The 25,130-nt window shown below is 38.8% G+C and overlaps 1 protein-coding gene across 1 annotated transcript; it reads left to right on the top strand.

The window, feature by feature from the left end:
• The first annotated feature begins 1,852 nt into the window (after positions 1-1,852).
• LOC124404000 lies at positions 1,853-25,130 on the top strand. The gene is made up of 2 exons (XM_046877795.1): positions 1,853-2,020; positions 24,052-25,130. Exons 1-2 carry the CDS (start codon positions 2,004-2,006, stop codon positions 25,046-25,048), a joined length of 1,014 nt encoding a protein of 337 aa, XP_046733751.1. The 5' UTR covers positions 1,853-2,003; the 3' UTR covers positions 25,049-25,130.

Genomic DNA, 25,130 nt, shown 5'->3' with positions numbered 1-25,130 from the left:
TGTCTAGAAAAAATTGTGTAAAAATCGAATGGAAAAAATTAACTGGTATAGGAAAAAATGTGAATACACATAATCCTGAGAAATAATTTTCGAAATATTTTTAATCAATGGAATCTAACAAATTGCTGAATAATTGAATGGAAGCACAAAATTACGGGGTGACGAAATTCTTATTTACACAATTTACCCAAATGTAAACATTAGGAAGGGAAATATAGGCATAAAGAAGCCCATTTTAAAATACTTCGAAATGAATACTTATATTCTCAAAAATATTTATAACAACAAATATTTTACGTTGAGGGAATGGGAATTATAGAAATTTTTCGTTGGCGATTGGATTGATTTTCACGTACAGAAATTGGCTTGATACGTACAGCGAGCGTCGAGCGAAGTTCTTCAAAGAGTTTATAGGGTGCATTCGCACGAATGACCCCGCGTAGCGTTGGCTGCACGTGCAAGTCTGTATATATACGCAGTCACGTGCGGAGTTACGCTGACTCCTGAGAAGTTGAAAGAAAAATCGTGCGACGGAAGAAAAAAAAAGAAAAAAAAACGTGAAAAACACGGCTCGCTGTATCGGCGAGGCAATATCATAGACGCAATATATTATGCAAGTTCCTAGAGTTAGGATAAGGGATGGAAATTCTTATGAGATGTGACGCAAGAAATGAAGGATCACTGTAAATATTGTTCAAATGAATTGTGAAATGATTTTCGATTTAGCGAAAATAATAATACCGCACATCTAATTCACCTGCGAGATTGATGTACGACATGTAACTTTGGTGGTGAATTTTTAACACCTGATTTAACACTCAGAAGCCGAGGAGTCTTTGAATATAGTTTTCAATCATCATTTCGTAGTCTAAATATTTAGATAACCCCCAAAAATTTTTACTATATTCTAAAAATCTTTATAACAATTTACAATTTAATCTGAATACCATTTTTCGACATATGAAATTTTTCGACGCCTTTTCAAAGTTGTCACTTTATTCTCACATTATGTGTATACATTTTTTTCCAAATTCTCTTTTCATTTTTTCACTGTATACGTTCTTCACCTTGTCTAGGCATGAAAATAGACTTCCAGCAATGAATGGTGTCTTTTTTGAAAACAAAAAGGAACAAAAAAATCTTAAATAAAAACATTATTAAACACAGAGGTGTGTTTTAATTACGTTCGATTCGGACAATACAAGGATTTATGATTGCTGCTCGTTATTTGTTCCTCTCTTTCTTCGAAAAAGAAATGAGTTAGAAAAGAAGAAAAAAAAAAAACACCACAAACTGAGCTTGATTAAAAAATAAAGTACTGTTACGTTACACGGCGGTTTAATTAATCCGCAGAGACTGGAACGGCGAAGATATCGTGATAAAATGTATATTGGTACAAAGTGCAAATTATGTCCGCAAATTTTTTCAGATTATTACAATCTTTAGAGACAATTACCGTTAAAGATTACAAGAGAACGGCGCAGATTGATCGAAGACGTCGGTTTTCGCACAGCTGAAAAACCATACAATCACACTCTCTAAAATTTGAACGATGAATAGTCATAATGAAATACGTAATCACGGTGTAAATTTTTTCTCCAACGAAGCACCCCTCGGTCCGCTATTTTCTTCCCTCCATGGAAGTTTGCTTTTCGTCGATTCTGCGATCTCCGCAGGCGGAAATGAGTACCCATAATACATCGGATGGCAAAAATGAAGATGCCGCGGGCGCGAGTGCAGTGCAAGAATCCGATTTAAACTTCCGCCTTCGGAGAACTTCGGTCAAGTTCGGCGTTATCCGTTCGCTCCTAACAGGTCCGTGACGCAGGGGGTCAGTCTTTAGCGCGCGTTAGTTCAGATTGGACGCAGGTTTTAACCTCCTCCGCTTATCTCGCATTTCCTTGCGATAAAACACCTCACACCGCATCCTACGAATCGATAGGATACTCGGAGAGTGAGAAGGAGTAACAAGTATCCTCGAGTCACCGACAACGTCCTTCAGGATGTGCAGAAGCATAAGGTGAGATTCAAATTTCAAATTTTTTTTATCAAAATTTCACCTGAAAATCGAGATATTTTTTTCGAACAACTAATACGTTGACTTCGATGGTGATTTTTTGATAATTGCACCGCGATTCGTCGATAATTTAAAACTGATTTTCAAGAAGTGGTACGATGTGAAAATGTGACGGCAGCAAATTTTTTTTTTTGGTTTTTCTTAGCGGTTCGTGCATTGAAAATCTTGAAAGACCGATTTTGAGCCAATTTAGGCGTTTCAATGGTTGCCAATTTTTTTTCCAAACTATGAAGCACGTTTCATGCGAAACTCGAGTTGGGACCATGTGAGGCAGAATTTTCACAAAACCTTAGTCTAGAAGCTTCGAGAGAATATCAAAGGATTCTGTCCATCGAGAATACTGGAAAAAAATTGGATCTATGATTAATTCACGTAGATGATGAAATTTGCTCGATATGCAGTGTTGCGCGTGAAGATAATATAAGTGAATTTTGAACCATGAAAAACAATTTTCTGACGCATTAGAAAATCGGACATCAATTTTTGCATCAAAGATTTATTATGCATAATCGGTAGGAAAATCGTGGAAATAGTCGGAGAGACTCGAGTATTTCGATTGCAATAAATATTCTCGCATCAATTTCAAATTTGTAAAATTCTGGTGTTATAAAACTCACGATATCTCGTCGATATATAAAGTTTGAAAAATCGGTGTTAAAATTTCTTCATCGTTTCGGCGGCGGCCCCAAGGGGAGCAATGAAAAATTGATAAATCTGCGCTAGCCTAAAGTGATAAATTATTGACGTACGATCGATGGTGCATTAAATCCGATGAAAGTGAAGCTCGTAACATGATGGCATGCAAATATTTGAGAAGGGAGCGAGTTTATTCTCAGGCGCACGCTGCACTGCAGTCAATGTAATACAGGCACGTACCTTACACGTATGTGCCATGTGTAATATTTGCACAGTTTTTTCTATTCATTCAAGAGGTCGTTTATATTGCCTACAAGTCTTCACAGCCGGTTCATACAAATCTTATACACATGAATTGTATAATACCTTAACTCTTCGGCCTGTAAAGTATATTTATATTACGAAAACCTGCATTTTAGGAATCTGGAATTTTTTCGGAAGAATTAGCACCGTTTGAAAAATATTCCTGAAAGGGAAAACTGTTTCTATTTATTCTTTATTCAATTCTCGTTTTTTTTCCTTTTCTTCAAAATATTTGTTTCCTGATATTTTGCCATCGTTGTATAACCGATTCACTTGATTTATTAGGGCGATTCGGTTCGCACTGATACTCTGATCCGACAAAATTACGGCCAGATGTCGCATATATTTATATTGCGCGAATCTAATCCCGAAAAAAAGTTACCCCTGCGCGTTATAATATATTCTTACCGATGTAAGAGTTGTCATTTATTATAGGCTGCTGGGTAGGCGAGAAATGATCTGCACTTTGAACAAATTGCATTATAATATACACCACGTGACAATGTAGGATACCAAATTAAGCGTTTTCTTTTTTTCTTTCTTTTTTATTTATAATCCACGGATCAATTTTTCGTAAGTTAAAATTTGGCGATAATAAAAAATCCGTTTTTCGTATCAATCGCTCGCTGCATACGAGATCGGAGGAAATCGAGAAGCGAATAGAGAAAATGTAAATGCATATTGAAAAAGAAAAACAAACATGGACAGATTAAGGCCTTAGTTCTTGTAACTTACGAACGTCAAGGGAGCCGAAAATGTAATTACTCTGGTGTTGAAAGAGAGGGTAAAGCTGCGTTGGAACGAAGACCGGCACGCGTCTTTCCCCAGCGATATTAACTTTTTATAGGGCCTTTATTAGGCATTCGCAAAGGATATACTCTAGACAAGGAAACGCTTCCTCGCCTATTAGATAGACCAGGACTGCAAGGCTACATCAAACACTCATGCGTGTATGCATACATAAATATATATATATATTATAGGTATATGTATATACATAAATACACGCGTGAGAAAATTTCTGGAGCGTGAGATGAGAGGGAGGAGAGAGAGAGAGAGAGAGAGAGAGGGAGAGAAAAGGAATAATTTTTACTGCACAAGGCACTTAAATACCCGCTCGAGTGGCTGTTTCAAGTGCAAATATTAGCACTTGGCATTTTTCAGCCAGCACGCTGTAGGGTTTAATGCGCTCCTTGCCAAGGGCTCGCCCACGCGTCTTGTACCCTTAAAGCGTCCCTCACACCGAAAATTAGAGAGACCGTATTCAAGGATCTTATCAAGGAGTGAAAAGGAGAGATAAGAATAAAGAAGGAATAACGAAAGACAAGAAAGATGGAATTATGTTATCATATTTTGCTACAGTTTTCTTTGATACTAAAATCGAATCGTTTGATAACCATATTTTTATGTATCGGCAGCGGGTAGTTTTTCTTTTCTCTCTTATCTTGTATTCTTATCCTCCCGTATTTGAAAATCCCATTGAACCAAGTTTTCGGTTTTGTATAATACAGGCGGATTATGGAATACAAAAAGAAATCTAGAATTAAATTAGGCTAGTTGTTATAATTTGAGAAAATTCTGCGATTTTGTAACTCAGATTATTCTATCAAAATTTATTCGTTTCAATCTGTTTCAAAATTAACTTCTGTAATTTGAAATTTCTTTCGAAGACCTTATTTCAGGAAAATAGAAAAAGTGTTAAACTTCGATAATTATTACCTAATAGAATCAGAAATATCTGATTGAAAGGACTTGAAAGAGACAAGACGAAGCTGAACAATTTGGTAACACAGATACCTTCACGAAATTCTGATAATCCAAAAAATTAAACAACCATATTAACCATAACCTTGTATAGTTTGAGCAAAAAAAGTTACAGAAGAATTGGGAATCTTGAATTTTGAGAATAAATTACCCCGGATGATTTTTTACACCATTTTTTCGGCCAAACCCATCAATTTTCTGTTCCCACCGAGAATTTAAAAATAAAAATTTTATAACTTTATAATATCCAGGTGACGTGTAAGAAAATTCAAATTATTTCATGTCTTTCGGTACCTACTTGAATAATATTTATGGGGAGTCATGGGTAGTCGCGGGAATTTTTGACGGTCGATTTACGTGACGTGGCGCATTGTGGATACACCCTGTAGTGAGTTAGTCACGGATCCCCTGCGGGGTGAAGGACTTCCATACACACGGTTCGAGGAGGGGTTTGAAAACGAAGGCGGAATAGAAGAAGGAGAAAAGAGAAAAAATAAAAATGGAAAAAAATAAGGGAAATGAAAAAATAAAGACTCGGAAGGGAATGGGGAGGGGAGTCATAAAGGAAACGGTTCAATAGAGAGAGAAAAACGTCGCGGTTACACCGATCCTGCATGCAGGAGTCAAGTGCATTTCTATGGTGCAACGCCATGCAGCCGACAGCAGCAGTCTGGCCAGTTGAAAGTGTTTCGTCAAGGGATCGAAATTCGAAGCCCTTCCTAGACAGGACGCGGCCCTCTTTTGCATATGTGCCATTCCATGCCTACTCCACTGGGTCTCTATTTACGTTACGTATTGTTGCATGCAGGTTTTTAAAAAATAGTTTAAACTTATTCATTCGCATTATTTTCAGATTTTTCTTTCTCAAGTCGTGATTCATTTTTGATTTTCCGTTTTGTCCTGTGTTTCTCCAAAAAAATATCTATTGCCATAACTGCGGCTTAACGGCGCTGAAGAAGAAAATAAACGAAACAAAAAGTTTCGACAAAAATCGAAATCTTATTAAAGCTTATTGTAACGGAAGAAAAAGAGAAAAAATAAATTATCAAAATACAAAAAGTGAGGCAAATCATTGTTTGAGTTTATACCTTCGATTTTTTTTCCCCCATATTTTACGCTTCGGTTTATCGTTCGCTTGTTTCTCTTCCCGTTGCTTTCTTTTTCCTCTTCTTCGAGGCTTAACTTTCGTCTTGATTTATATTTCTCTCCCGTCATACAGCACTTCTACTTTTTCTTTTTTTGGCACGAACAATTGAAGCCCCTCGATATTTTGGGGAAAGAAACCGCGTACACGATTCCGGGAATAACATGCAAAGTCGCCTTCGGGTTGCCGCAGAAGATGGAAAGAGGCTTCACCTCCCGCCTGCTTTCACATAACCATCATTCACCGCATCTGGTTTGCCTGCGAAATTCGTAAACCAAGAAAGCGCGGTTCAGAGGAGGAACCTCGTCGTTTGATCGTAATCCTGGAACTTCACCGGAGGTCCGTTGATGGGTGAACAAGTTGCAGCGAACCGCGATTCCATCCCTCGATTAGAAAGCACGATAAGAAAATCCATGCGAGAGACCATAATATACTGTTTTTAATAAAATATAAAATATTGAGGTGAAAGTGAGGGAAATTACCGATGATTTTCCGATTCTTCCTTGGTGAAAAATGATTTCTACAATTTTATACGAATTTTTCAATGAAATTTGGATATTTCGTACAATTTCGTATTTTTTTAGTAAAAAATCTAAAAGTTAATACAACTTTGAAACAAAATTAACAATTCTGTACAAAAAACGATGCACATTTACAATTTTCTGTACGAAATAAGACGAAATATCCCAATTTCCTTAAAAATTCGTAGAATGTAGTAAAAATTTTCACTAGGGCTTGGAGATAAGAATTAAAGCGTGATTAATGTGGGTACACTTGATGTCAGTGATTCTGAGATTGCGATCAGATAATTGAGAATCAGCCTACAGCGCCACCGTCGGTCAGCCGCGAAACAAGCTGAATATTCTATATCAATATAAAAAATCGGAATAAAAAAATGTGAGTTTGTTTTTTTTTTTTTTTTGTCTTTGACCCCCGTAATTTAACCCAATAATACATAATCATACGGTTATGGGTTGTGTTATGTTGAAAAAGTTGAGCTTGCTTGCGCAGGAGGCCAATTCTCCATTGCGGACGTGATCGAATCGTCCAAAAAATTAGCTTTCTCAGATTCGCTGACCCCAAGTGTACGAACATAAAATGCATCGCGAAAACGGAAGCCGCGAGTATAAAGGAGTCGTAGAACCTTTTTACGACCGGAAACGCTGCGCGCATCGCATCGGATCCCCTTGGTGATAAATACACTGAGAGGCATGCATAGTTGGCGGCAGTTAGATATGTCCAAGGTTTTTATCGGGTATTATTTGCGCTGGGTTGATCAGTCGAGATCAGAGCTCGTTGAAATTCTATTAATCATTAACTCACGTTGTTCTACGATTTTGTTTATCGTCAGGAAATATTTGCAGGAAATCTCGAGTACGTTTTTCGAGCTTTTGATGTTTTCGTATCTTGTTGCAGGTTATAATGAAAGATTTTCCGTTCAATATGGGTATTAAAAACGTATAAACATTACTCGTCAATTTTTTACAATATAGTTGAGTTGTGAGTTATTCAAAGTCCCGCAGATTTTTTCTCCGCGCAAATTCAACGTCACAACTATAGTAATCACCACCGATCTAGGGAATTTTGGCGCCGTTGGTACACGACTTACTTAAGTACAGTTCAGCGCGAGAGAAAAACTTTTTTTGAAGAAAGAAGCTGCACTTCTAGCCTCCACACCATGTTCACTCACACCACGATGTACACGCGTGTATATATCTTGGCTGTATTACTCCATGGATGAATAATTCGAGCTGCAGCAGGCGACGAGAATTATCCCGATAAAAGCGAGGGTCGCGGGAAATCACCGCGCTTTGATCCCGACGCCATTGTGGCACGGGGCTGGGATCCCCCTTCTTCCATCATCGAAACCATCCCATTCCGCTCGATCGCGTGCGCCTGCGGTATGTTATAGACGTTTTTCTTATCCTCCCTTGACACGCGTGGAGCACATTACGCGACGCCTACGCACGCACGCACGCACGCACGCACGCACGCGTTCTGTACACCGTGGATGTGTATGGGGCATTCCATGCCAATTTAATCTGAGCTTGAGGCTTGATCCTTCTGATTTGGCTCGTGATTTTTTATACGTGTTTTGATTCTGCGAGGCACTCTGTTTTTTGTTTTCACATTTTTCGAGTCACTTCGAATTATCAACAAATTTTTAAAACCAGCATATTGATCAACGCAGTTTAATAATCTGGAATAATTCTTTCTGGGGGAAATTTCTTGGTGTTAAACAAAAAATTTTAAGCTTTTCTTATAGTATTGACTCGGGGTTGTCACCTTATAATACCTGATACCTGTGAAAACACTGAATAGTCTAGAATTTTTAAGTCGTATCTACTGAAAAATGACGACAGATTCGAAGAATTTTTTCGAAATAGTTAAAAAATTGAAATTGAAAACTCAAGCTTTCGCGCGTGAATAATACAATTGAGATTTGAAAATGAACAGACCATAATTTTTAACGACACATTGAATTATCTCTTGCATTATTTGAATTTTTATAGAGACAATTTAGGGTCTGAAAAATCTGGGAAAGTTAGGAAATCTTATAATCGAAAACAAGTGGCAACCCCGATTATTAAAAATAAAAATGGTTCGTTTTAAACAAGTTTTACTCTATAATATCTTGAGTAAAGTGAAGAGACCGGTTATTATTTTCGCGAGTAACTTCAGCCCCAAAAGACAATGCCTCTGTATTTGTACACTCGAGTAGTCTGGAGTGAAGAGGTTGTAACATTCGGTTTGATGTCTCGCTTCAACCCCGACTTCATAAATGACCGCAACGTAGTTTCACAAGTCAGAGAGGCCATGCAACAGGCTTACGACTTCGTTACAAAAGAAGAGGGAGAAGAGAAGGGGAAATTTGACGATTTGCCCTTTGTTCTTCGGCTGAAATTTCTTCCTCGAACCGCAGTCAGAGACCGATTTCGGGGAAGAATCTACCCCTGCTTTCTTTCGACACAGAGCAGAGGCTGTAACTCGTCATATTCACAAGCTGCTTGTGTATCGTCCGAAATAAAGAATCGAATTTCACTGACTTTGAGCTGATTTTTACTCTTTGAGCTCTTTCTTTACGGCTATGGTTATAGTTTTCGACGCCCAAAATACTCGGCCCCGATTTTTTTCTCAGGTTAATCAGAATGTTTTCTTGAAACGTGAGTCGGAATCATTCAGTATTTATATATAAAGTATAAATCAAGAGTATAAAAAAAAATTCAGGGTACTGTTTCAGAGTTGAGATAATTGCGGAAAAAAATTTTGAGCAAAATAGAAAAATGGTTAGGGTGAACCCAACGTTGGTTGAGTTCACATGGAATCTCCCATATACATATATACTCGTACATGGATGATATGCGGTTTCTCGATTAAAATTCTTTGCAGATTTTTCACATTCGCCAAATAATAGCGATCTACACACCTTATCCTGGATTTGAGTTGGCAAAATTCCGAGTTGAATTCCGGGTAAAACAAACGATAATATGAATTGGAACGATGAAAGGATTGCAATGCGTGTTGGATGAGAGATATTCCTTGGCAAAGGAATTCGGAATTCGGAATTCGAAATTCGAGTAGGGCTTAAGCTGGCGAGCCCTTCGCCGAGCCGAGGAATCACCGGATCTCGAAGAATCTTTAGAATCTCCGTTGCTCGTCGCGGAGGCAACGAGTTCTGCATTTTAAATACGTCTTAAGGCGCTAGCACGCGGCCGTGTTCGCGTTAATTTATAAGGCAGACGACAAAGGGCTGTTTCTATTGCTTTTGTTGCTTCTGTGGCCGGCGCGTTTTCCCCGCAGCGGACGTAACAGAGCTGAAAGGAATAGGCGGCCCCCTGCAACAATTTTTACCCTCATTTTCTACCAGCTCCTGTCTCTCCCTCTGCACATGTGTGTGTGTTTGTGCGTGTGTTTGCGCATGTATGCAATAATGGTCTCGCGTTGACTATTCCGCTTCAACTGCTGCAATTTGCAGGTGCAGTTGACGCGTGTTTCGCTCGAGGACTTATATCCTTGACTGACTGGCTGAATTCACGCCGTGGCGCCAAAGACTCGCCGGATGAATTCCGCTGCAGTGACATTCCTTCGTATAATTATGTCCTTTTGTACCTTGAATGCGGCGGCGGCGGTGGCGGCGGCTGCTGCTGCTGTTGCACTCTGTTAAGCAGGGTGGCATTAACAAGATATGCTAATTTTCAATTCGTTTTTACGTCGATTCCCAAAGGTTTATTGCCGAGGAGTCAACACCAGTGCCTATTGAATTACTCGGTGTGACCTGCAATTTTATTCATCGGAAGTATTTTCAATCCGTTTCAAGTTCCTTGCAGTTTGTCGGAGAAGAATTTCGTTCAAGTCACGCGGACTCGTTTCAAGTATTTCGAATCATTCGTCAAGTCACTGTACGACAGTCGTCAAGTATTAGATCAAATTCTCTTCAAGTTCCGTCGAGGCTGCATCGATTCGCTGAAAATATTTATGAATGTATATTAGGGTGGCGCAAAAAAACCGACCATTTTTTTTTTTTTTTCTTTTGAGTCCCGTGGGACAAAATGTTAGTTTTTGATGTTTCAAGAGCCCACTCCAAAGGGCAGCTAAAAAAGAAATTTTAAGAGGTCGCTCCAAATTTAAAAAAATGTCAAAAATCGTCAAAAAATTAAATTAACAAAATTATGTTTTCAGTATTTTGTTTGATTTTTAATTCATGTCGTGGTGTATTGTTATCGATTCTTTCTTACCAAATAAAAGAAAAAAAATTTCTGAAATTTTAATATGAATATTAAAAGATCGCTCGAAAAGATCTAAAGAAATGCACCAAAAAGTTGAAAAAAAATTATGAGCGACCTTTCGAAATTCAAATTTTGAACTGAAACTTTCGGAAACTTATTTTTTTTTCTGTCTATAAAATTATACCGTAACGAGAAAATTTTTTTTTAAAAAAACTCGATTTTTTACGATTTCTGACGTTTTAAAAAATGTGGATCGACCTCTTAAAATTTTTTTTTTGAACTGTCTTTTGGAGTGAGCTCTTAAAACATCAAAAACTAACATTTTGTCACACGAGACTCAAAAAAAAACAATAGTCGGTTTTTCTGCACCACCCTAATATATATGTATATATATATTATTCCTCAAATTTTTCAAACTACTTTTTGGAAGCGGTACGCTGGAAATTTTCTGCCATAATTTCCTTGCGCATAGAATTTCATCGCAGAAGATTAAAATTTTTTTTTCATTTTTCGTCACATATTTTTTAGTCGTTTCAAAAATCAAAAACTCGATATTATCAAAATTTCACCAAAGTCCCCCCCCCCCCCCCCCCCCTCCTTTAATCATGAAGGATAAAAATAATCTGTGTCTCTTAATTTCATTTGTAAAATATTATCAACTTGCCGGTATATAGGTATGTATGTATGTACGATGTACACAGTCATCGCGTGCGTTGTTTCACGGAAAACCGTTTTGAAACTAGGATAATTAGAGGAGCGTGGGTTGAGGCTGGGACTTTACCGTTACAGAGAACTTGAAGGTCTGAGGTCAACGATGCTGCGGCGCAGATCTGTATGTTTAAGCGTGTGTTTGGCGTGCTTGTCACGGAGATATATATACCTATGTATGGTGCTTGTCCGTACAACACGCGGGTGCATCCCGTGCGGCCTGCAGGGAATTTCTCGGAGCCACGACTGGTCCTCTCCTTAGTCATCCTACACGGCTTTTATGCATACATACATGCATCTGTATTATTTCTGTATTCGTCAAGTTACGTCTCGGAATGCAGAACGCATCGCGTTGCATTCAACGAGCTGCACCCTACCTGCCGCATTCAGATGCTCGTCTCCTCGGTATGAATGATCGCTATTGACCCTTCGCTGAGTCAACTTTTATAACAAGATAGTATTCCATGGGTTTGGCCTCGCTGATTACAAATCTGAAATCGAATTTCAAAAATTCAAGATGTTGGATCCGATATGGTGGACGAAAAATTTTAAAGTTCATTGATTACGGTCAAAAAACTCTATGCACGGGTTTTCAGGTAGCTGATTGGATTTGTTGTACTGAATTTAAAAAATCTGATATCAAATTCTTAATCAGCGACTCCAAAAACTTCTGGACAAAGTTTTTTTTCTCCAGATTTGTTATATACAAGTTATGAAATAAATGGAGTTTCAAACATTTTTACAGAATATTAATATCCAAGTATAGAATTACTGGAATATTGTGTACTTTACGTAATTACTTTGAACCTGAAAATTGTCGGTAAATATCTAACAATATTCATTGCAAATACTATTTTCTTAATATTGATCAGAATTCAGTTATCTATAATAACTTGTGATATTCTGAAGTACAAACGCCGGACGATTGTTCGTGTATAACTCGTGGAACCCGCAAAAAAGAGAGAGAGAGAGAGAGAGAGAGAGAGAGAGAGAGAGAGAGAGAGAGAAAGGGTAAAAATAAGGAAAGAAAGAAAAATTAGAAAAAGGATGTAAAAAAGAAATAAAAATGAGAATACGTACGCAGCATCGAAAGGGCGTGCATGGATATCGCTGACGAATGACAGGCATCTTATGCACGCGAGGTAAATACGTATAATGTTGATCTGCAGTTGAGCGTAAATAAAGAAAATTTCTTTGAATGGGGTTTAGAAATAAATAAGCAAGAATTAAGTGTAGACGTAATGAGAGAGGATAGAAAAAGTTGGCACCGTTTCCCTCGTCTATGTAATATAATATAATATAACATAATAATAATAATAATAATAATAATTGTAATAACTGAAGCTTCGCATAATCGCGAGTTCCGATTACTGATAAACGTCGATCTCGGTGAAATAATTCATCCGATTCGTGCGTATTCGAAGCGGGGAATCACTGTAATAACGCGTTTAGCGGTAATGAAAGCGTGTCGGGTCGTGTAAGAATCAGATGCGGTATGTTGGCCGTAATCGCGATTCAGATCTGCACGCGTTAAATCGTCTCGGCGTTGTCCGAACGAATTAGGAACTGCGTCGAAGCTCCGGAGGGAGATTTCGTCGCTGATAAAACGACCTCCCTCGGTATTTTTTTTATTTTTTTTTTTATTATTATTCACTTTTTGTCTCGGAAGAAACGCAAATGAAAGTAAAAAGGGACTCCCTGAGTAACCCAGGAATGTTTGCCACGCATAAATCGAAAAGCGTGAACGAATCGCGAGTCTGGATATCTCCGATTACCTACAACGCCGCTCCGATACGCCGAATTACCATCGAGTGCCGCTACTCGAACCCCAAGATTAACAGATATTACCAGGAAATTGCAGCTTTCCGCATTATTCTACACTCGGGGAAAGCTTCTTGTTTGTTTCTTTTTTCCTTTTTTTTTTTTATAAAAAATCAATTTGTAGAAGCAGGATGTATCATTGTGCAGAAAATTTTCTCCCGCGAACGCAAATATTTTTTATCGTAAATACCAAAATTGATGAAATGATTATTTCAAAATAGCAAGAATTTTTAATTGAGTAAAATATACTTATAAGTACGAGATTTCGATTTTAATTTAGTCAACTTAACGAAATAACACTTTTTCCGTGGTATTATCAAAATGGTCAATACACTCTGGCAGATTCAACCGAATCGCTTCACACAGTTCGCTAAATCTATTCGGTAGATGAAGATTACTTAGTCGAATTGACGAAATCACGAGAGCTACTGATTCATTACCGCTATGAAATAACATGTGACATCGTAAGTTTACAAAAATTTTTGCCGAAGTCGCGAAATACTCTCTGCGACGCGTTAAAAATCTTTTCTCGCAAAAGAATTAAGATCAGCGGTTTATAGGAGGGCTCCAGGCGTCTGGCTAGCATAATCAGCAGAATTCAATCATTTGTGGTCTAATACCATTGAATCTGCTTGTCAATTCACAATGGCATACGTCTTTGTCGTTGTTTGATGTGAAACTTGATTCGTGTAGCATAAATTACAGTCAAGCGATAATTGTTTTCAGTCACAACGATTAAAAAATGAATTTTCAATCATTACAAAAGGATTTCACTGTGTAGATCTAATTTTGCAATCGCAACTCAATCTATGGGATTGTGGTGGCAAACCTTTTTCTCATAAATTACTAAAACATTTTGTTCCCTGTGCTCTATGAAGTCAACCAAATTTTTTTGCTGCGCGAAAATAATGTTTGGCCGGATATACTCGTATACATATATTAACCCTGAAATTTCGTTGACTGGACAACATCTTGGTTAATGCGACCAAATTTTATCCTGAATCAGTGTCGCCTGATAATTCGAACTCGTTAAATGATTTTTCGTGCAATTTGACGCCGGAAATTTCTCGAACAACGATATGAGAACAATCGTTAAATTCGTCAGGCGTTGTGCGCTCTTCTCTTCTTCGTTCCACAATACATACCCGATTCTCATGTCGTTCGGTTTCCCTTCTTTCTTCGAGCGTGACGTACGTTCCACTCGCAACTAACTGACAGGCTATATTATACGCCGAAACCTTCTATTATCGCTTCTCTACTCCTATGATTATAAGGAACGCACCTATAATCAGGCGTGGGTACAGTCCATTTCACTACGTGGCTATCGAAGACGGGAAAAAAATACGGAAGACGAAACAAAAACGTGACGAACAAGGCAAGGAGAGGAAAAATTCAAATTGGAAGAAGCTCGGTTGATTATTTCCGACTCAAAGGCGCGGGATTATCTTTGAATTTCTATTAATTGCAGCTCATCGTTTCGTTCGTATCCAAATTCTTTGCAGACCGTCAAAACTACGATATTATTTATATTAATAAATTATCTGAGGACAGATTCTTATAGGAAATTTCACGCTCTATAAAAAAAAGTACTGAAACAGAATTTTCCCAAATCTAACCGATTAAGAGATATTCAAGATGACTCAATATTTATAGGCGAATATCTCCTAATCGATTGGACCTCGGAAACTTCTGTCTCAGAACTTTACTTTTTTAATAGACCGTGAAATTTTCTACAAGAATCTGTATTTTCATCTCCCCATTTTTTTTTTTTACGTGATATTTGAATGAAAAATGTAACAAATAAAACAGGCACCTCTAAATATGCACAAATTAAGCGATCACTTTTAGCTGAGATATTCTATTCGAGATGATCTACAAAAATTTTCATGCACGTTTGCAAAAAAAGATATTTCCCCTGAACTCCTCAGGATATATTTGCTCCACCAGCGGGTGGTAAAAAGCTGGTGTCATGCGGTCAGTGCGATCAGATGTTGAAAATGATATTTTGTCAGTGAGGTGAGTGCAGCGTTGATGTAAAAACAGCATTCACGGGCGATTGCCGAATTTATGTGAATCGCAGGACCTACAGCAGAGCCATTCTCGCGGTCAGATGTCTGCCGGTTCGTGAAATCCTTCGGTAATTCCGCAATTAGAGGTGGCGAGTGATTAGAATCCTCGTGGTGATCTGACGATCTCCCTTTTTTCCTATAATCCGTCGTTTTAACGTCTTTCTCCGCGTGTCGCGGCTCCTATTTTATCAAATCGGCCGCCCGTGCAGCCTGCGGTTATAAGATTACACGGTTTTTTCCGGGCTCGATGATCCGCTTTTGCTCCGGACCTTTATGTTCGGTTTTTCCTTTTTTCTTTTTTTTCTCTCCACTCACTCTTTTTATTTCTCGGCAAGCTTCTTTGGCTCTTTGGTAATAATACTATCTTATTCACGCTGTTCACTTGCTTATTGTAATTGACTGCGTCGTCAACGCCCATGAGATTTACCTCAATGTCAAATCACGTTTCGGTTGACTAAGATCTTTTTTTCAAAAAAATTTTGTCTCAAACTTTGTCGAAGTATAATTCTGTCTTTCTATTCTTTCAGTTTTTTTTTTTTTTTTTTTTTTTTCTCTTTTAACGGAAAAGTTTTGCTTCTTTACAACAACAACTTTAAATTTCTCATCGGTTATTATTGTATAACAAATTTCCCTTTTCTCTTTTATCCGATTGCTCAAGATTTTTCAATGAAATTTTTCTCTCTTGCCGATTAGTAGCTATATTCAGTGTAATAATTTATTCATTACTACAACTACAGCTGATACAGTGTCGTAATAAGGATATTCCTGTTGAATGATTATTATTCATTATGCAAAACCGTTTCATTTTTTCTCATCTCTTCATTCACCTTCTTCACTGGTAATACCTCACTTTCTGTATAAATTACGCACACAATTAATATCTTTTCGAATTCCGTGAGGCATAATTATTCGTTCGCAAAGGTTATGTGGCTTGAAATTTTTCTCGGACGTTTCACGGCAGGCAAAACACGTTTGTGAAGTTCGATGATTACAGGTTTGATCCCGTATAATACATATCCAAAGAATTCCACATACAAAATTTTGCGATTATTTTTTCTCCACTCCACAATATCAGTCGTCTCCTATATATACAAATAACGGGAATTATCGAAATGTTGTACGAAGTATAGTATATGCAGCTGTAATATTTTTTGGGCGCACTTTATCTGCGTGTATTTGTGTTTTCTAATCGTCTATCCATCGTCACAAACAAAATAAAATAACAATGAGATCATTGACACCGCTGAGCTTTTGTAGATCGATTTCAATTTTCTACCTTATCTGACCGGCTCTATTCCCGGTGGAACAGGGTCTGGATAACCCGGCAAGAAACCGTCGAAGAAAAGTCCGAGTCTAGGGCATTTCCTGCACCCTGTCGCCGCGGTCAGGCACTTCCTTTTCTGGGTCCGGGTCGACGGTGCCATAAAACAAAGCTGGACGAGCCCGGTCGACGAAGAATCGAAGCTGCAGCTTCCTGTACAGCCGGATTTCTTTCTCGATTTCCACGATTTGCTCCGATGATTGTAACCATTAATCTCGCCGTCGGTCTCTGGCTCATGTTATTCGAAGTCAGGCTGACAAGCCAGAGAGCCAGAGATTAGGTCTCGCCGAGGTTGAGGAACCCTGCGTCATGGGGCACCTGATCGAGACCTGCGCAGGCCAAGAAGAGACTTCCTTACTGGGACCGCGGAGACAACCGGGACCAATTATGAGCCAGCTACTCGAATACTCGCCGAATGCATGCTTGAATGCATACACGGGAGTTGCCACCGGTTATAATACCCGACGTCGTGAGACCAACAACCATGCATCCTCGGATCGACGGTGACCATGAGAATTCTGGCTAGATATACTGGACTACTAGGAATCGCAGACAAGAAATGGACTCGTGGTTCTTTATCATTTCGATACTTACATTCATTAGAATAAATACATAAACGAATATTTATATATATTTATTAATGATACGTTATTAATGAAACTTTCAAAATGGATACATAGAGGAGAATTCTATCGCGATACCTTTAAATTCTCAACAGAGTTCGTTGATACTTGAATTCAAGTTAAAAATGATAAATATGCGAAAAATGGTATCGTAGACATTTTATACATTGCTTGGTGAAGCGTGACAGTTACACACTTTACCTTGGTTGTAGAACGTTTAATGACCGACTGACTATAGCTGACCGTAATCCTCACTCAGCTAAGCCTCACCTTCTCTCTCTCTCTCTCTCTCTCTGTATGGATATGAACAGATTCGTTTTTATCCTTACGCAGTTACTCGAAATCAAAAATGAATCAAAGTTTGTCAGAGGTGCGGGAGAAATGATCCATGCGTTTGGAAATGATCTTTTTCTTCTTTTTTTTTGAAGGTTGTAAATCTCGGAAAGACTAAGTATGCTTCGAATTTCATCATCGATGATATATTTATCCAGTTCTAAATAAGAATCGCATCGGACAGTGTAAAAGTTGAACTTGAAAGCGTACTTAAAGACGCTTAAGCATCATTTCAAACAGCGCATATTGCAGATTGCAAACCTGCAGTAACTTCTGATCTGGTCAATCCGCATATTTCTGCAAGACTGTTTTCTTTTCTTTCACGCTGCAATTCAATTTGTTATGTTTATGCAACCGCCACCGCGTCTCGCATACCTGCAGGTCCATTTACGTTCGAAGGAGCGTCGACTTCCGGTGCATCTCTGGTCAAGATCGTGATATCGATCCGGCGAATTGCGTGCTTCATCGCGGACTCTGCCGAGCTGGAGGTTTGAATGGCGAGGTTTTGCATCATCGGGTATAGCAGGTACATCATGGAGCCTCTTTGATACTCTCCCTTTTCACCGTTCATCTTGCTCTCTCAGCTTTCCTCAATGCTGTTGCGGTTCAAAGTTCAAAGACGAAGTTGAACGTCTCGCTGGTTTCAAACATGTATCATTTACCATTTGTGAATTCCACGGAAACTGGGATTTTCGAGCATAATTTCAATTTTCATTTAAAAATATTCCCTCTGATCCGAAGAGTTTGACGCAAAAATTTACGGAGTGGCCCAGGTGATCCCAATTTTTTTATTGGATCTCACAGATTAATAAGCGATAGTTGACATATTCTTTGAACATATTCAGAAATGCATGAAAATTCATTTCTCAGCTGATAATGGAGTATTTTGGCTGGTTCGGAAGTTACGATGCTTAAAAAAAAGTGCGTTTTTAATAATACAGCTGTTAAAAAATTGTCCATTAATCCTACCAGGAATTACAGGACTTTCGGCTCTCGGTGGAATGACTAATTCATTAAATGGCTGTGAGAACCTTTCGAGCCGCAAAATCGCAGGCGAATAGTAAAATAAATTATTTGCAATTTTGATGCAATCGTTCGCACGATGTTAAAATTGAACTTATTTCAGAGTAACGAAGATTTACATTTACAATTTATCTTTTTACAGAGATGTTAATCTCCCACGAGAATTATAATAATTCTTGGTCCGTGAATTTCGAAATCAATCATCGTCTTTCACTTGAATTATTAAATAATACCGATTAACCGATAGCTGGATTATTCGGTGTTCATTTTGCATACTTTCTTCAACGTCCAATTTTCATTTTCAAAAACGCAAATCAGGCGATATTCGACGGTGTTGCAACGACGCTACGACGACCCTCGATCATCGAAAATAAACTCAATCTCTCCTCTGATACCGTGTTGTAAGACGCTTAAGGCGATCCAGATATACGCATTAAAATTCTCTACCCGTCGTCTGCATCCGTTCAGAGAAGACCGCGGATCGGTTCGCCTCGAAAAAGATATTATTTTATGGCTAAAAAATACCGCGCATATCTTGTAATGGGATTGCAAAAATTTTTGCCAGTCTGGCTCTGCACATTTATTATTTTTTGTTATTGCTCGATAATGATCGGGGCTAATTTCGAGTTGATAAAAAGTAAAATACAGGCACCGTCCATTTGTGAAATCGAAAAATCACGTGACCGATGCTGAGTAGTCGAATAATTATTTTAAGTCGTGATGAAATAATAATTTTGGAATAGGTTTTTATTCCAGCGATTCTCTTCGTCGAAAAAACAATTCAGGCGATCTGCGATGCAGAGAGGAAGGGAATATGCTCAGGGCAGAAAATAAAATTGATTATTCAGGGGTCGTCGAGTAGATCCTTGAATCATCAATCACTCCAGAAATCGTTCCTCGATGTACTCCGCAGTATAGAAAATTACTTTCCTTAGGCATCTGTATCTGTACAGGGTGTAAAAAAATTATTAATCGCTGTTTTACCGGACGATTCTGCAGATCGAGATTGGTAAAGATCCCGAAAGATTTACCTCTGCTAAATCGATCTTGATCTTAATCATCAAAGTAAAATGGGTGATCAAAAATTTTTATGATTGTAAAAAATTCTACTCGTCGAGAGGAAGAAAAACTTCTCAGGAATCATGAATCGCACGCAACTCGTTCTCATGAAAGATCGTTTTTGAACGTAGCTATAATATAGTCGATAAAATTAGGAAAAAATCTAATTCAAAGACGGATAATAAGAAAACCCGTTTGAAAAAAAAAGAGTTCATTACTTGCTGGAAAGTTTTGTCACAGAATACGACACAGTGAAGTGTAACGAGTTGTAAAACGTCACATCCGTCTGGCTGTCGGACTAAAATTGATGAGATAAATCGCGACGTGTAAATCAGTAGCTCTGAAAAACTTACGAACGGAAATAAGCTTCAAGAATTCGTCAAAGTTCAACGGTACACCGAACTCCTTATAACAGGCGTCTACGAAATGTTATGACAGCGAAATTAGTTGTTTCGTTAATCAATGATAGCCTGCACAAGTCTTGAAACGGGTTGATGAACTTGTATAGCAGAGTTTGTCCACTTGGCGGTCAAGGTTTCCTTTTAACGATGCCTACGAGCGTTTTGCCTATAGAAAAACTTCATTCCGCAAAGTAATAATTAAAGTATACGACACCTCGATTTGAATATCATCAAGTGTGCGTGTATATCCTACGTAGTTATTTGTGATACGACGTATTTTGTTGTCGTTTTTTTTTACACTGCACGGTGCGCACCAGAGATCAATTTATTCTTTTTCATCTTCCTTTCTTTCTTTCGATCTTTCTACGTCTTCTTCTTATAGACATTATTCGTTTAGCACGGCATCTATATAAACCTCTTTTATGGCCAGTGCGATTAGTTAACGTCGCTTTCGTACTGCAAAGCTTATATCTATAGTCGTATTTCCCGTGGGTAGACATTACGCTTAACAATTTTATACGCGCTTTTGATACCTCGGCCAATTTCATGCTCGTATGGTAGGTACTTCAGGTAAGCCTGTAATACGTTGTTAAGTTGTTCTAGGCACGTGAGAGTTCCGGAAGCAATTAAAATTTGAAATAAAAATTTTTGGAAATAAAAATTTGGGAGGAGCAAAAAATTGAAGGCTCGAAGTATCGGATTTTTAAAGAAGCGAAAAATCAATTTACATAGTTTAAAAATATTGACAGTTAGAATTATCCAGAAGTAATAGAATGCCAAACCGGAGAATCGACGGAATTCCACTCGATGATATAGAATCGATACAGTATGGCGGTTCATTTATTAACCTTTTTTTTAAACTGCCAGTCGAATAATTTGTGACAAATATTGAAAATCAAAATTGTCGTAAAACCACGAGGAGCATGCAAATATATAGAGATCGCTACCAATTATTGTAATATTTCTTATTTATTTTTATGTGCACACCTTAAAAAAATATTACAATAATTCATAGTAATGTCTAAATATTTTCCTAATTCCTTCAGGTTTCACGACAATTATTTTTTTCAGTATTTGTTGCAAATTTTCCGAGCGGGACGTTATAAAAAAAAAAACAGTTACAGAATGAACCACTTTGGTATACAGATTCTCGATATTGCCGTTATTTTATCACTCCACATTTTTAAATTTTACGAAAAAGATTTTCGCGTATATGAAAATTCAATATTCCGGTCTCTCTATCAATCGAAAATTCTAGTTCTTCACCTCTACCTACCCCACGCGATGTCTGCAGTCCCAACTCAAGCATGAGATCATATTTGAATATTCACAACCAACTTCAATAATCAACTTCCAGATACTAGGTTAAAAATATTCTCCATCCCAATTTTCAAATCATATATAAACATGGTTCAACAGTTGAGGCGAGACCTGGAGTTAGAGTTGATTCTAGGTACCTGCAAAAACTGAGTAACTTTAGTTAAAAACGGTCATTTGCTATACTTGCGGCGCCTTCCACGTCCCGAACCTCTTTCCTCTTTCCTCTTTCCTCTTTCCTCTTTCCTCTTTCCTGTTTACCCGTGTTTTCCTTCGCGATATCAGCTCCGGTGGCTCCTCGAGCCACCTCGGCTTGGTACTCGCTCGATCTGCGTTGCATGCATGCATGCCATCCTCCACTCGGAGATTATCGGCCGCAGTAAGACCTCATGTGAGAACCAGCTGTACAGTCCTGTCACTGCGAAACGCCTACAGTATATGCAGGATAGTATGGCTGGTACGTGGTGTACACCAAGCTGCAAGGTGAACAAACTCCGACGACACCTCCTCGCCTCTTTCCTTCCCCGGTGAAGTGCATGCGCAAGGCACGAGGTACACCTTAAGTACACAAATCGACGAACGCATGAAACGAGACGAGGAAACGTAACTTCGGATTTGGTGCTGCCCGTTAGACGGATTACTAAATTCGAGGGACTCTTTCATAGTCACAATTCAAAGTTCAGACAAACCATTCGGAATGTTGAGCAATGGTTTGTCTAAACTTGAACCATTTGAAACTTTAGCTATTCAATAAATTGGCTTCGAGATACGATCAATTCTTCGACCGTAATTTATGGGTTTAAAAAAAATCGGATTAGTGTGAAATTTCGACTCTTGACGAGCACCGGATCACGTGGGTCAAAGGAATTCGTAACATATATCTCTAGAAAATTTCTAACAAGAGATCAATTTTACCGAATTGATTTCAATTTTTAAAATAACGTTCCCGGCGTGTATCTATATACGTAAAAGTTTACATACCGTTCGTTTCATCGAGAGTCCAACATTCCTCCACCCTCGATCATCCATCTTTCATAATTATTTTTCACCTGAGCTCGCTAACGTTTTTCGACCCTTTCCAAGGAATCACCGTGTATCCACTTTTGTTCAAATATGGCACGTCACGGCACGCAGGTCCGGGTATTTTACACGGTCAGACGTTTAAATTAGACGATCGGTCTCCTCGCTGTATAACGATCCATCATTCTGTCAGGATTTGTTTCCCCTGAAAGAGAAACCTTTCGTCAATACCGATCCGATCTGCCTATCGGCAACCGTACACTTTCAGTATTTATATACTTCTGTATAATATATTACACTTTATGCCGACTACCACGAATATTTCAATAATATTTAATCATGCTCGATGCACGCTGCCAGGTCGATTTACCAGAATCAGGTATACATATTACGGGGGCACGGGGGCTGTTCTAATTTCTTGTGTGCAACGCAGTAAGAAAAATTACCGTCGCGTTCTCGCATTAACTCACTTTCTTAGGGATGAGGAAATTTTTATTTTTTGTGTATATAAATAATTTTTTTTGTAGTATCAAACTTTAACAATAAAATCTGCCAGGTCTGAATTTTTTCAAAAATTGTAATAACTCCATAAAGAAATTTGTTTCGCGTTTGAACGATGTGCGAAAACGATTGTTTGAATGATTAAAAAGATATGGGAAAATGAGTGAATATTTAAAATTCAGTTATATATTAAGCTTTGTTAAGCATTGAAACTCGGTTGACCGCACGAATTAAGCTCGTATACCTTCGGTACATAAATTATTCTGTCGCAAACCCAGCGTGCTTGTTATATGGTTATTACACATAATAACACGTGTGTGCATACATATAACTCTAGTAAAAAAGCTGCTTCTTGATCACTACTAGACGTGTCTGGAGAAAAGACAAGCAACAGCAACAGCAATAGCAGCATCTATATTCTATATGCATATATGGAGGTCCTCATTCAATATCAAGATATCATATAGTTACACCAGACATCTTCCGCGTTCTCGTTGCAAAAGCTGTGCGGCAATGATCCACAGAAATATATCTCCCACGGTAAACGAGGACTTTGCCTATACATATTTTATGTATATAAAATACTAATATATATATATATACACACATATGTGCGCAGACGTTGGATGAAGGTATATACTATATACGCACATGTACGTGTGGATGAGGTACACTTCACGAGTATAATGGAAGGTTGTTTTGAAATAAAAGCAAAGATTAGCCAGGGATACTAGCCGCGTTACACGTAGGTATGGACAGCCCACCATTGGCTAGATCTTCGATATAAAACCTGCAAAACTGCAGAGATCTGTGCAGTTGCGTGCAGCGTCGAAGACGTTCGACGGGCCGAAACCTCCTCGGGCGTCTAAGGCCGGATTATTGTTTTCATTAAACGTGGTTCGATTCTCACGAGTCGCCATTGACGCCCATCTATAAGGGAGGGTGATTCAAAGTGGGCTTCTCGAGAAAATAACGCCTAAAATCAGAATAATATCCTTAGAGTAATTATGATACTCGAATAATTTATATTTGGTAAAAAGTCGAGGTGATTAAAAAATTTCAGGGACCCACTTTGCCCCAAAATTTTTTAAGATATGAAAAATCTTAAGCTTCCCACCCTCCCCTACATATAAACATAACGTATTTATATGTATGATGTGAAATTGGCGACGAACTAACAGCGGAATTTCCTCCCTATTTTCAGTTTCAGGCTCTCTCTGCTTGCGTTGATGGTTTTCGTGGGCCCAACTTCTGTGCGGGTCGCGGGTTCCTCGGCGGTGGATAAAACCGGGGGATTCGAAACGGTCCACACGAGTAACGCGGCCCTCCTCAACAGGCTGGGACTTTCGCCGCTCCGTATACCGCAAGGGCATCACAAGAAGCGTTTGGCGGGCCCCGAGCCACCGCCAAAAACGGGGCCTCAGAGTCCCCACCACTCGAGCTACGGCCGGAGGCACGGAGGCCACGGGGACAGCCACGTATACGTAGTGAAGTTGCCCCCGAGTCTGCCCTACTATGCGATAACGAAGCCTCACAAGACGATCGGGGCAAACGGGGAGGCGAATTTTGGGGGTGCGCGGAACAAGGGTGGCTCCGTGAAGAATTACAGCCCCGTAGGTTTTCACAGCAACGGTAAGCCCGGAAGTATTTATCACTGGAATTTACCGACGATGAAGAAGATCGCGGAGAAAAAACGTATCGCGGAAGAACGCGTTCAGCAGCGGCTGATGAAGAAGAAGAAGAACGAATCGCAGGGGGTTTCAATGCCCGAAGAAGGAGGGGAAGAAGGTGAAGAAGAAAATTTCACGGATCTTAAGACGAAGCGAGTGAGGAATAACGACAAGCGTTTGAACTACAACGCGGAGAATCATGCAGCGGCAAGGGACAAAAATTATCGATTGGATGACTCGATCGTGTACAAAATAAAGCCGGGAGATAAGAACAAGGATCATATTAATCGGCTCGTTTGGAACACCCTCGTCAATGATCCGGTACAGAATTCATTGTACACTTCCGGGAGCTTGATGCAGAGGCAGAAGAAACACCGGAAAAAATCCGCAACGTCTTATTACGCACCGTTTGCCGCTAAGTCCGGCTCTACCAGTATGCACAAAAATTTCCCTGGCAATGGGAAACCAAAGGCTTTTTACGTAATCGAAAAAAGTCGCAAACCCGTTTACTACCATCCTCTTCTTCCCTAATTCGTAAATCATAAAAATGCAGACGTGCGTTACGTACGATAATATATTGCGATTTACAAGTCGGAGAGTTATCGATTCGCTG

Source organism: Diprion similis, chromosome 3 (assembly GCF_021155765.1).
Source record: "Diprion similis isolate iyDipSimi1 chromosome 3, iyDipSimi1.1, whole genome shotgun sequence".
Classification (NCBI taxonomy): domain Eukaryota; kingdom Metazoa; phylum Arthropoda; class Insecta; order Hymenoptera; family Diprionidae; genus Diprion; species Diprion similis.
The sequence above is the reverse complement of the archived record's forward strand: the minus strand, read 5'-3'. Positions and strand labels throughout refer to the sequence as shown.